Source organism: Triticum urartu, chromosome 3A (genome assembly GCF_056163025.1).
Source record: "Triticum urartu cultivar PI428250 chromosome 3A, HENAU_Tu73, whole genome shotgun sequence".
Taxonomy (NCBI): domain Eukaryota; kingdom Viridiplantae; phylum Streptophyta; class Magnoliopsida; order Poales; family Poaceae; genus Triticum; species Triticum urartu.
Window position 1 is genome coordinate 121,119,337 of NC_141875.1, and position 13,066 is coordinate 121,132,402.

The window sequence follows — 13,066 nt, forward strand, 5'->3', positions numbered from 1 at the left end:
AAGTGATCCATGATATTGGAGAAGAAACCGGTATTCCAAAAAATAAAGAGAAAACAAATAAAGAAAGAGTATTCTAGAAAATAAGTAGGAAGGAGAACTAAAATCTGGCGAGGAAGGAGCAATAAGAAGATAAGGCGCCACTAATGAACGCACTGATGTTAACGTGGTGCTGGTTGATGACAACGAAATTGGTTGGCGAAGAGGCTAGGAGTAGAAGATGTAGGGAAGGATGGGGAAGCGAAGACCGACAATTACCGCTTCTAGCAATAAATGGTTTGTGGGATGGAGGTGGAGCTTATTGGTGACAAAGAATACGTTCATGTTATCACTCGCCTCCTATGTCAGTGTAGATTTGCAAAGTTGAATGGACCTTTGAGAATGATATCTATAGTTATTTGTCGTTTTGTGTCAACAATATGTGTTACTTTAACCCACTCTATTGTATTGTAAATATGAAAAGATCCATCCCCTATTGAAAGGCATGACGAGGTGAGGTGGGGTTCATCTCGTTTTAATGGAAGGGGGCTCCAGATAGAAATGTCCCACTATGCTGGGAAACCGAGCGGGAAGGAGAGGGTCTGGTAAAAAAATATAGAAAAAATTCCTTATATGACACTCTTTTAAATATTGTTTCCCTATTTAACATTGGATTCTTTTTTCTTCCTTATCTAACCCGGTGTAAAAAATTGCCCTTTCTAGCACTGTCGTTAGTTCTGTGAGCACATAGCGTTAAAACATGCCACAAGTGATGTCAGTCTTTTGCAATTGGACAGAATTGCCCCTGCCCGTATAACATTAGAAAAAAGAGAAAGGAGCAGCCGAACGGGCTATCTCCTCACCCCCTTTCTCCCGACCCGCCTCCTCATCCCTTCCTCCCGACCCTAGGTGGCGGCGGCGGACCTTAGTCCAGTCCTAGCGGCGGCGGTGGCTACTCATGGTTATGGATGGCGGCGGCGATACGGATGGGGACGGCGCTGCGGAGGATGGCCAGGGCGCGGCCGCGGAGGGGTCAAACCTAGGCGCTGATGTGGATCCGACATTGGTGGAGAATGGCGACGGCAGGGCTGCGGCTAGGTGCGGCCAGGGCGAGGCTCCAGAAGCAAAGGGGTCGGGCCAGCGCACGGCTACAGATGGAGACAACACGGCTTTGGCAGGTGACCAGGGCACGGCTACAACGGGCTCGGGCCAGGGTGTTGCATTGGCCAGGGGCTCAACCGCCGGCGTGGGTGGAGAATCAGGCGAGGCATGGCTGGGTCGACCCCGGAAGGAGCTGCTGGGTCAGGCAAGGGAAAGGCTAGGTCGACCACGGAAGGAGCTACATGGGCATGTCCAGTCCGGTAAGTTCATGGCTTAGTAGTTTGTATAGTTTTGTACTAGTAGCAATGATCATGCATATGTTTTGTACTAGTAGAAATGATCATGCATAGGTTTTTGTCCAGATTGGTAAGTTCATGCATAGGTTGTACTTGGTTTATGTTGCTGTTAATTTGCTTGCGTGTGATCACAACAAGATGAGACTCCAACAAGAGTACTTGTTCACTTAGTTTCAAGTAAAAGATTAGATTGTCTAGCAATAGTCATGCATAGATTTGATGCAAAGTTGTCTCTTTAATTGATAGGATGGATCTAAATTCAAGTTATTTGCTCAAGATTGAATTGTTTGGCAATAAAAAAAGCTTGAAAGGACATAAGATGTTTTTGTTTTGAGAAGGTCATTGATTATGACTTGACAAATTATAAGAATTTGGTTGAATCAATTGTAGAGAAGTACCCATCGCGTTATTTGGAAGTTGCACATGTGCAGTATTACTATGATGCTCTAAAAACATGTCCAGAAGTACAATCCAACCAGGATTTGATGCTTATGTTTTAGAAACACACACAGACAATGGTGCTCTGTATGATCATTGCATATTATGATCCCTCTGAACCATATAATCCTATCACCAAGTGGCATTGTGATGTATATAGCAAACCTAACAACAATATAGAACAAGAGGATGATACTTACCTTCGCAACCCAAGACTTGCAAATGTGCATGTTCGTGTTGATGAGGAAAATATGTATGACGTGGATGAACCTATGCACTTAGATGTGGTTCTTTGTCCTAATAAAGAAAAGGACAAAGACTATTTTTGAGGATGATAGCGAGGCTGGGAGTGAAGTAGAGGAGGCTGAAGTAGAGGAGTATGAGGAGTTGCATGAGGCAGAGCATACTCCACATGTAGAGCATGACAAATTAGACCCTCCAATAACAAAAGTATTTACATATCCCAGAATGAAAGAGTTCAAGTTGGCACTTTCTCAGCATGCAATCAAACATGAATTTGAGTATGACACCGAGTATAGTACACCTCATCGGTTTAGGGGCTATTGTTCAAGACGGGATGCAGATAATTGTCCATGGAGGATACATGCTTCTATGACGGAGCATAAGTGTACGTAATGGTAACTGTTTAACTTTAACCATTTGTGAACATTTCTTGCATAATTGTTAAGTGTTTTTAGCTAATTATCTGTTTTCTCTTTTGCAGGTGAAGAAAAACCCATGTGGTCATGATTGCTCTAGTGCATGAAGGAAAAAGAAGACAAAGAATGGAACCAAGCATTGGGTATGTGATAAGGTGAAGGATTGCCTGATTGAAGATGCTACTCTCAGAGCGAAGGCAATGCAGAAGATGATTAAAGAACACCACAAGGTTGGCCTCCACTACAAGAGAGTATATATGGGTAAGAAGCTAGCTTTGAAAGAACTATATGGTGATTGGGATAGTAGCCTTGATAATTTGTATAGGTTTAAAGCACAAGTTGAAATCTCTTGCCCTGGTAGCATAGTTTAGATTGATCATTACACTATAAAAGAAAAAATCAGGTTTAGAAGGTTCTTCTTTGCTCCGAAACCTTGCATAGATGGATTCCGTAGTGGTTGCAGGCCATATTTGGCAGTAGATAGCACATTATTAACATGCAGGTTCAAGGGGCAGCTGGCTAGTGCTATCGCTATAGATGGCCATAATTGGATGTATCCACTTTGCTTTGGAGTTTTTGATTCCGAAACAAATGAGAACTGGATTTGGTTCATGCAATTGCTTAGGCAAGCCATAGGATCACCAAGGGGTGTATCTGTAAGCACTGATGCCGGGCAGGCGGTGATGACAGGGGTAAAGGAAGCTTTCCCAAAGGTAGAACATAGGGAATGCATGTTTTACTTGGTGTCAAACTTTAAGAAAAAGTATCACGAAAAGGTGTTTGTTGACCACCTTTGGGCTGCAGTTTACTCATGGAACACATATATGTTGGGGAACGTTGCATGGAAAACAAAAAAAATCTACGCACACGCAAGATCTATCCATGGAGATGCATAGCTATGAGAGGGGAGAGCATCTACATACCCCTGTAGATCGCTAAGCGGAAGCGTTTATCACGCGGTTGATGTAGTCGCACTCTTCGCGATCCGATCATGATCCAACTAATCTAGTGCCGAAAGGGCGGCACCTCCGAGTTTAGCACACGTGCGGCTCGATGACGTCTCCTCCTTCTTGATCCAACAAGCGGGAGAGGGGAAGTAGATGGGATCACAACCAACACGTGATGGTGATGGTGGAGCACCGACAGCGCTTCGCTAAGCATCGCCGGGACGAGGCAGTGGAACTACGGAGTAACGAGAGAGAGAGAGAGAGAGAGAGAGAGAGAGAGAGGGACGCCAAGGGCTTGAAGTGTGCTCTTGGGGCGCCCCTCCCCTCTATATATAGGTGGAGAGGTGTGGGAAACTGCCCCTCCAAGCCCTAGGGCATAGCTAAGGGGGAGAGGACTTGGACTCCAAGTCCAATCATATTCCTACTAGGACTCCTTCCTTTTTTGCCTTCCCTAGTGAAAGAACATGCGGCGCCCCCATGTTTGGTTTTGGTAATTGATGACAATATCTATGAACTAATGGTTGTCTTGGGTTATATTTGAAGGATTTGTCCATAGGAATTTCTTGAAGTCCATTTGTTGGTTTCAAGGAGTTTATATGTTGACCAATGTGATATTCAAGGAATTATCTAAAGAGTGGTCATGTAGAAGACATGATACAAGGTTGATCAAGACTAAGTCAAGACTGAATCAAGTTGATCATCACACAAAGCGTACAAGATGTACCGAGAGGGATCAAGTGATCCCATGGTATGGTAAGCATTGTCCATTACGCTTTGTGTACTAACCCATGATCTATGTGTGAGTTCTATGTGGGGTTACGTCTGTTTCCATGGGTTTGCATCAAGAGGAAGATCTCATACAACCCATGGAGGATTACATCAAGTGGTGATCGTCATCAAGATTGCGGTGTGCAAGTTCAAGTGGAGCACCACGAAGAGATCATCCTTGAAGCTTGTCGTCCATTATGGTGTTAATGGACTTGTGAAGATGTGCCAAAGAGTGGCTCTCCCATAATGGAGTATGAGCAATCAACAAGTCTTCATCGAGCCAACGCAATCAAGAAAGGTGCTCCAACTTGAGGGAGTCAAGATCGTCATCATCTAGCTCAAGTGGACTATGTGCAAGGCAAAGGTTTGCCCTTGATAGGTTTATGTTTTACCGGTCTCATGGTGGTAGTTGGGAGACCGGGTTATAGGATCGATTGCCGTACTATCAAGGGGGCTCTCGATGGGTAGCTTCATCGTATCATTCGTCCAGAGCTCATACCATTGCATCTTTGCATCATCTTTATTGGTTCTTGTTTGGTTCTTCTCCTTGTGAGATTTGGAGCTTATGGTCATTTTCATGACAAGCTTGAGTTCATCGAAAATAGAGTTCACATGCATCTTCTATGATCTTTTTGATGTTGGGGTTTTTTGCCCATTCTCTTTTTAAGTCTTAGAGCTTATGGTCATCTTGATGACAAGCTCGAATTAATCGAAAACGGAGTTCACATGCATCTTCTATGATGTTTTCGATGTTGGTGGTTATACCGGTTCTTCTCTTTTGGAGGTTTCTTGTTGTTGGATGTTACTCGTCATCATCTATCCAACAAGTTTGAGTTTGCTCAATTCGGGACTCATTTGCAGAAGTTGTGCCAGTTCTGGTTTTCCTGGAGCATCTGTTTTGCTTGGAAGTGGCATAGGGGAGGTGCCAGTGGTAGTACCGTGGCCCAGAGTGGCAGTACCGCTAAAAGCATCAAGCAGTGGTACCCCTGTATCAGCGGTAGTACCACCTAGGGCCACAGGCGGTAGTATTGCCCCGGTTCCGCGCTAGTACCGCCTCGACTCGAGACCTGCATGTCTCGTGTAGGGCTCAGCGGCAGTAGGAGCGGTAGTACCACTCATAAGCGGTAGTACCGCACCTACTACCGCTAGTAGTGCCGCTCAATAGCCCTCTCCTCTGTCCCTTCTCCCTTTGGCGTTGTGCACGGTCCCAGCGGTAGTACCACTTGGCCGAGCAGCAGTACCGCTGCAGCCAGCGGTAGTACCGCTCCCTTGAGCGGTAGTACCGCCCGCTGCGGGCTAAGAATGGGGATAACGGTTGGATTTTTCCCACCTATAAAAGGGGGTCTTATTCCCCATTGGGCCTTATCCCTTTAGCTCGTGTTCTTCCCCCATTGTTAACCTTCTTCGAGCTTGCTATCTCTCAATCCCTCCATGGATTCTTTTTAGTTTTGGGGAGAGAGAGGAGATCTAGATCTACGTTTCCACCAATCACTTTCTCCTCTATGTGAGGGGAACCCATTGGATCTAGTTCTTGGTGTTCTTTGTATTCTTCCTCTAGTTTTGCATCATCTTTATTGGTTCTTGTTTGGTTGTTCTCCTTGTGAGATTTGGAGCTTATGGTCATTTTCATGACAAGCTCGAGTTCATCGAAAATAGAGTTCACATGCATCTTCTATGATGTTTTTGATGTTGGGGTTTTTGCCCATTCTCTTCTTAAGTCTTAGAGCTTATGGTCATCTTGATGACAAGCTTGAATTAATCGAAAACGGAGTTCACATGCATCTTCTATGATGTTTTCGATGTTGGAGGTTATACCGGTTCTTCTCTTTTGAAGGTTTCTTGCTGTTGGATGCTACTCGTCATCATCTATCCAACAAGCTTGAGTTTGCTCAATTTGGAGCTCATTTGCAAAAGTTGTGGCAGTTCTGGTTTTCCTGGAGCATCTGTTTTGCTTGGAAGTGGCATATGGGAGGTGCCAGCGGTAGTACCATGGCCCAGAGTGGCAGTACCGCTGAAAGCCTCAAGCGGTAGTACCCCTGTATCAGCGGTAGTACTGCCTAGGGCCACAGGCGCTAGTATTGCCCCGGTTCCGCGCTATTACCGCCTCGACTCGAGACCTGCATGTCTCGTGTCGGGCTCAGCGGCAGTAGGAGCGGTAGTACCACTCATAAGCGGTAGTACCGCACCTACTACCGCTAGTAGTGCCGCTCAATAGCCCTCTCCTCTGTCCCTTCTCCCTTTGGCGTTGTGCACGGTCCCAGCGGTAGTACCACTTGGCCGAGCAGCAGTACCGCTGCAGCCAGCGGTAGTACCGCTTTCTTGAGCGGTAGTACCGCCCGCTGCGGGCTAAGAATGGGGATAACGGTTGTATTTTTCCCACCTATAAAAGGGGGTCTTATTCCCCATTGGGCCTTATCCCTTTAGCTCGTGTTCTTCCCCCATTGTTAACCTTCTTCGAGCTTGCTATCTCTCAATCCCTCCATGGATTCTTTTTAGTTTTGGGGAGAGAGAGGAGATCTAGATCTACGTTTCCACCAATCACTTTCTCCTCTATGTGAGGGGAACCCATTGGATCTAGTTCTTGGTGTTCTTTGTATTCTTCCTCTATTTTTGCATCATCTTTATTGGTTCTTGTTTGGTTGTTCTCCTTGTGAGATTTGGAGCTTATGGTCATTTTCATGACAAGCTCGAGTTCATCGAAAATAGAGTTCACATGCATCTTCTATGATGTTTTTGATGTTGGGGTTTTTGCCCATTCTCTTCTTAAGTCTTAGAGCTTATGGTCATCTTGATGACAAGCTTGAATTAATCGAAAACGGAGTTCACATGCATCTTCTATGATGTTTTCGATGTTGGAGGTTATACCGGTTCTTCTCTTTTGGAGGTTTCTTGCTGTTGGATGCTACTCGTCATCATCTATCCAACAAGCTTGAGTTTGCTCAATTTGGAGCTCATTTGCAAAAGTTGTGGCAGTTCTGGTTTTCCTGGAGCATCTGTTTTTCTTGGAAGTGGCATATGGGAGGTGCCAGCGGTAGTACCATGGCCCAGAGTGGCAGTACCGCTGAAAGCCTCAAGCGGTAGTACCCCTGTATCAGCGGTAGTACTGCCTAGGGCCACAGGCGCTAGTATTGCCCCGGTTCCGTGCTATTACCGCCTCGACTCGAGACCTGCATGTCTCGTGTCGGGCTCAGCGGCAGTAGGAGCGATAGTACCGCTATTAAGCGGTATTACCGCACCTACTACCGCTAGTAGTGTCGCTCAATGGCCCTCTCCTCTGTCCCTTCTCCCTTTGGCGTTGTGCACGGTCCCAGCGATAGTACCACTTGGCCGAGCAGCAGTACCGCTGCAGCCAGCGGTAGTACCACTCCCTTGAGCGGTAGTACTGCCCGCTGAAGGCTAAGAACGGGGATAACGGTTGTATTTTTCCCACCTATAAAAGGGGGTCTTCTTCCCCATTGGGCCTTATCCCTTTAGCTCGTGTTCTTCCCCCATTGTTAACCTTCTTCGAGCTTGCTATCTCTCAATCCCTCCATGGATTCTTTTTAGTTTTGGGGGGGGGGGAGAGGAGATCTAGATCTACGTTTCCACCAATCACTTTCTCCTCTATGTGAGGGGAACCCATTGGATCTAGTTCTTGGTGTTCTTTGTATTCTTCCTCTAGTTTTGCATCATCTTTATTGGTTCTTGTTTGGTTGTTCTCCTTGTGAGATTTGGAGCTTATGGTCATTTTCATGACAAGCTCGAGTTCATCGAAAATAGAGTTCACATGCATCTTCTATGATGTTTTTGATGTTGGGGTTTTTGCCCATTCTCTTCTTAAGTCTTAGAGCTTATGGTCATCTTGATGACAAGCTTGAATTAATCGAAAACGGAGTTCACATGCATCTTCTATGATGTTTTCGATGTTGGAGGTTATACCGGTTCTTCTCTTTTGGAGGTTTCTTGCTGTTGGATGCTACTCGTCATCATCTATCCAACAAGCTTGAGTTTGCTCAATTTGGAGCTCATTTGCAAAAGTTGTGGCAGTTCTGGTTTTCCTGGAGCATCTGTTTTTCTTGGAAGTGGCATATGGGAGGTGCCAGCGGTAGTACCATGGCCCAGAGTGGCAGTACCGCTGAAAGCCTCAAGCGGTAGTACCCCTGTATCAGCGGTAGTACTGCCTAGGGCCACAGGCGCTAGTATTGCCCCGGTTCCGCGCTATTACCGCCTCGACTCGAGACCTGCATGTCTCGTGTCGGGCTCAGCGGCAGTAGGAGCGATAGTACCGCTATTAAGCGGTATTACCGCACCTACTACCGCTAGTAGTGTCGCTCAATGGCCCTCTCCTCTGTCCCTTCTCCCTTTGGCGTTGTGCACGGTCCCAGCGGTAGTACCACTTGGCCGAGCAACAGTACCGCTGCAGCCAGCGGTAGTACCGCTCCCTTGAGCGGTAGTACTGCCAGCTGAAGGCTAAGAATGGGGATAACGGTTGTATTTTTTCCCACCTATAAAAGGGGGTCTTCTTCCCCATTGGGCCTTATCCCTTTAGCTCGTGTTCTTCCCCCATTGTTAACCTTCTTCGAGCTTGCTATCTCTCAATCCCTCCATGGATTCTTGCTAGTTTTGGGGGGGAGAGGAGATCTAGATCTACGTTTCCACCAATCACTTTCTCCTCTATGTGAGGGGAACCCATTGGATCTAGTTCTTGGTGTTCTTTGTATTCTTCCTCTATTTTTGCATCATCTTTATTGGTTCTTGTTTGGTTGTTCTCCTTGTGAGATTTGGAGCTTATGGTCATTTTCATGACAAGCTCGAGTTCATCGAAAATAGAGTTCACATGCATCTTCTATGATGTTTTTGATGTTGGGGTTTTTGCCCATTCTCTTCTTAAGTCTTAGAGCTTATGGTCATCTTGATGACAAGCTTGAATTAATCGAAAACGGAGTTCACATGCATCTTCTATGATGTTTTCGATGTTGGAGGTTATACCGGTTCTTCTCTTTTGGAGGTTTCTTGCTGTTGGATGCTACTCGTCATCATCTATCCAACAAGCTTGAGTTTGCTCAATTTGGAGCTCATTTGCAAAAGTTGTGGCAGTTCTGGTTTTCCTGGAGCATCTGTTTTTCTTGGAAGTGGCATATGGGAGGTGCCAGCGGTAGTACCATGGCCCAGAGTGGTAGTACCGCTGAAAGCCTCAAGCGGTAGTACCCCTGTATCAGCGGTAGTACTACCTAGGGCCACAGGCGCTAGTATTGCCCCGGTTCCGTGCTATTACCGCCTCGACTCGAGACCTGTATGTCTCGTGTCGGGCTCAGCGGCAGTAGGAGCGATAGTACCGCTATTAAGCGGTATTACCGCACCTACTACCGCTAGTAGTGTCGCTCAATGGCCCTCTCCTCTGTCCCTTCTCCCTTTGGCGTTGTGCACGGTCCCAGCGGTAGTACCACTTGGCCGAGCAGCAGTACCGCTGCAGCCAGCGGTAGTACCACTCCCTTGAGCGGTAGTACTGCCCGCTGAAGGCTAAGAACGGGGATAACGGTTGTATTTTTTCCCACCTATAAAAGGGGGTCTTCTTCCCCATTGGGCCTTATCCCTTTAGCTCGTGTTCTTCCCCCATTGTTAACCTTCTTCGAGCTTGCTATCTCTCAATCCCTCCATGGATTCTTGCTAGTTTTTTGGGGGGGGGGAGAGGAGATCTAGATCTACGTTTCCACCAATCACTTTCTCCTTTATGTGAGGGGAACCCCTTGGATCTAGTTCTTGGTGTTCTCCGTATTCTTCCTCTCTTTTTCCTCCATAGCTTTCGTTGCTTTGGTGGGAGTTGAGAGTAAGGGACTTGGGCACTCTGTGTGCCCTTGCCATTGCGTTAGTTGCATCGGTTTGAGTTCTCCACGGTGATACGTGGAAGTTACAAGTTGAGAAGCTTATTACTCTTGGGTGCTTGGGCGCCCTAGACGGTTGGTGGTGTTTGGAGCTCAATCATTGTGGTGTAAAGCTCCGATCAAGCGTCGGGGTCTCCAATTAGCTTGTGGAGATTGCCCCAAGCAATTTGACGGATACTGCTGACCGCCCCAAGTGTTTCCAAAGTGTACAGGTTCGGTGACCGCACCCAAGGGTTGCCATTTGTATGGGTTCGGTGACTGCCCTCAAGGGTCCCTTAGTGGAATCACGGCATCTTGCATTGTGCGAGGGCGTGAGGAGATTACGGTGGCCCTAGTGGCTTCTTAGGGAGCATTGTGCCTCCACACCGCTCCAAACAGAGATTAGCATCTGCAAGGGTGTGAACTTCGGGATACATCGTCGTCTCTGTGTGCCTCGGGTATCTCTTACCCGAGCCATTTACTTATGCACTTTACTTTGTGATAGCCATATTGTTTCATGTTATATTTCTTTCTATCACCTAGTTGTTTATCTTGCTTGGCATAAGTTGTTGGTTCACATAGGTGAGCCTAGTTGTTGTAGGTTTTGTGCTTGACAAATTAAGCACATATTCACCCCCGCCCCTCTAGGCGACATCCTCGATCTTTCACCTAGCCACATGGGCTTTTGAGGACTTGGTGCACCTAGCCCAATAAGGACAGGGTGCCTCCTCGCATCCCATGCTATCCGTTGGGTCATGGTGGACCCACTTGTGGACTTCCAGAATCCTTCGGAACCTTCTAGAAGCTTCCCGGTACAATATCGAAAAAACTGCACCTTTTTCGGAACCCAAAATATGACTTCCCATATATAAATCTTTACCTCTCGACCATACCGAGACTCCTCATGATGTCCGGGAACTCATCCGGGACTCCGAACAACATTTGGTTACCACTCATCAAATATCCCAATACTACTCTAGCGTCAACAAACGTTAAGCATGCGACCTTGCGGGTCCGGGAATTATGTAGTCATGACCGAGACACCTCTCTGGCCAATAACCAATAGCGGGACCAGGATGCCCATATTGATTCCTACATATTCCACGAAGATCTTTTATCGGTTGAACCTTTATGACAACATACGTAATTTCCTTTGTCTGTTGGTATGTTACTTGCCCGAGATTCGATCGTCAGTATCTCTAGTTCAATCTCGTTACTGGCAAGTCTCTTTACTCGTTCCGTAATACATCATATCCTAACTAAATCCTTAGTCACTTTGCTTGCAAGCTTCTTGTGATGTGTATTATCGAGAGGGCCCAGAGATAACTCTCCGATACCCGGAGTGGCAAATCCCAATCTTGATCCATGCCAACTCAACAGACACCTTCGGAGATACCTATAGAGCATCTTTATAATCGCCCAGTTATGTTGTGATGTTTGATAGCACACAAGGTATTCCTCCAGTATCCGGGAGTTGCATGATCTCATGGTCAAAGGAATATGTATTTGACATTAAGAAAGCAATAGCAATAAACTGAACGGTCATATGCTATGCTAACGGTTGGGTCTGGTCCATCACATCATTATCCTAATGATGTAATCTTGTTATCAAATGACAACTCATGTCTATGGTTAGGAAACCTTAACCATCTTTGATCAACGAGCTAGTCAGTAGAGGCTCACTAGGGACACGGTATTTGTTTATGTATTCACACATGTATGTAAGTTTTCGGTCAATACAATTCTATCATGAACAATAAAACTTTATCATGAATAAGGAAATATAATAATAACAACTTTATTATTACCTCTAGGGCATATTTCCATCAATATATATTTGAGAAATATTGGGTTGCAATGGATACAGCAAAGCCATCAGCAACTGCATATCTTAGGAAGTGGCACGCTAGGTTATGGACTAGGAGTCAGTTCCCAACCATTTGTAAGGTTGACCATGTAACCAACAACCTAGCAGAGTGCTTCAATAATTGGATTAAGCACCACAAGTCTTTAAACTTGGATGACTTTATGGGCAAGCTTAGGCAGATGATTATGATCACGTGGAATCGCCGGAGAAAAGTAGCAAAGAAGTTAGTTGGCTTAATTTTGCCCCACATAATTAAGAAGTTGAATGCAAAGAGTAGAGAGTTAAACTTGGAGGTGGTAGAAAGCTCGGAAAAACTTGCTGAAGTTACTCAATTGGGAGGCAGCGGGTTTAGGTTTGTCGTCAACTTGCATGATAACACATGTTCTTGTAGACAATGGCAAGTTTCTGGCCTTCCTTGCAAACATTGCTCTAGCATTCATCACATCACTTGTCAGTGCGCATATACAGAATTATGTGGACTCGTACTACTCCATTGACAAGTTTCGAGCAGCTTATGGCCAACTAATCCCTGCTATGTGTGATAAGACCCAATGGCCTGAATCTAACCATGGATTCTTCATGCATCCACCCTTGTTAAAAGCTGTAGTTGATCGGCCCCAAAGAGGCATACGGGTTGTGCTGAGAAAAAGAGGAAAAGCTGCCATGTTTCCTCAAACTCTTCAATGGTTTTTGAGTCATTGATGCAAGTGTAAAACAAATTTGCAAAGGCCTCATCTCTACTTTAGCAGCCTGATACTTCTCCAACGTATCTATAATTTTTGATTGTTCCATGCTATTATATTATCTGTTTTGGATGTTTATGGGCTTTATTATGCACTTTTATATTATTTTTGGGACTAACCTATTAGCCCAGAGCCCAGTGCCAGTTTCTGTTTTTTCCCTTGTTTTAGAGTATCACAGAAAAGGAAAATCAAACGGAGTCCAATTGACCTTGTTGGGGATATGATTACTGGAGGTAAACTGGCTAGGAGTGGCCGGGTTAGCTCCATGAAGATAGAAGCCCATGAAGATGTGAGGATGGTGGCGCTTTACGAAGGCCCAAGGCCCAAAGGCGGGTTAAGGCATGTAGATGTAAACCAACTTTGTCATGTAACTTGTATTGTAAGTTAGAGGAATAGAGACCGAGCCGAACACGTTTATGATCCGGCCTCGG

The 13,066-nt window shown here is 45.8% G+C and overlaps 1 protein-coding gene across 3 annotated transcripts; it reads left to right on the top strand.

Annotated features, from left to right (window-relative positions):
* Positions 1-676: 676 nt before the first annotated feature.
* LOC125530084 (uncharacterized) lies at positions 677-4,798 on the top strand. 3 transcript variants are annotated; one of them, XR_007292832.2, is made up of 3 exons: positions 677-1,337; positions 2,279-2,449; positions 2,536-4,798. XR_007292832.2 is itself a non-coding variant. In XM_048694473.2 (2 exons), the coding sequence occupies exons 1-2, from the start codon at positions 935-937 to the stop codon at positions 2,559-2,561; spliced, it is 429 nt and encodes a 142-aa protein (XP_048550430.1). In that variant the 5' UTR covers positions 677-934; the 3' UTR covers positions 2,562-4,798. The 3 variants fall into 3 exon arrangements, 1 of the variants encoding a protein (XP_048550430.1); XR_007292833.2 differs by having other exon boundaries at positions 2,279-2,439; XM_048694473.2 differs by lacking the exon at positions 2,279-2,449.
* The last annotated feature ends 8,268 nt before the right edge of the window (positions 4,799-13,066 follow it).

What these genes read in the sequence shown, in the direction of transcription:
- LOC125530084 (XM_048694473.2), top strand. Translation starts at nt 935, where the DNA reads ATGGTTATGGATGGCGGCGGCGATACGGATGGGGACGGCGCTGCGGAG. An exon ending in ACATGGGCATGTCCAGTCCG is followed by an intron (nt 1,338 to 2,535) that starts GTAAGTTCATGG and finishes TCTCTTTTGCAG; the next exon opens with GTGAAGAAAAACCCATGTGG.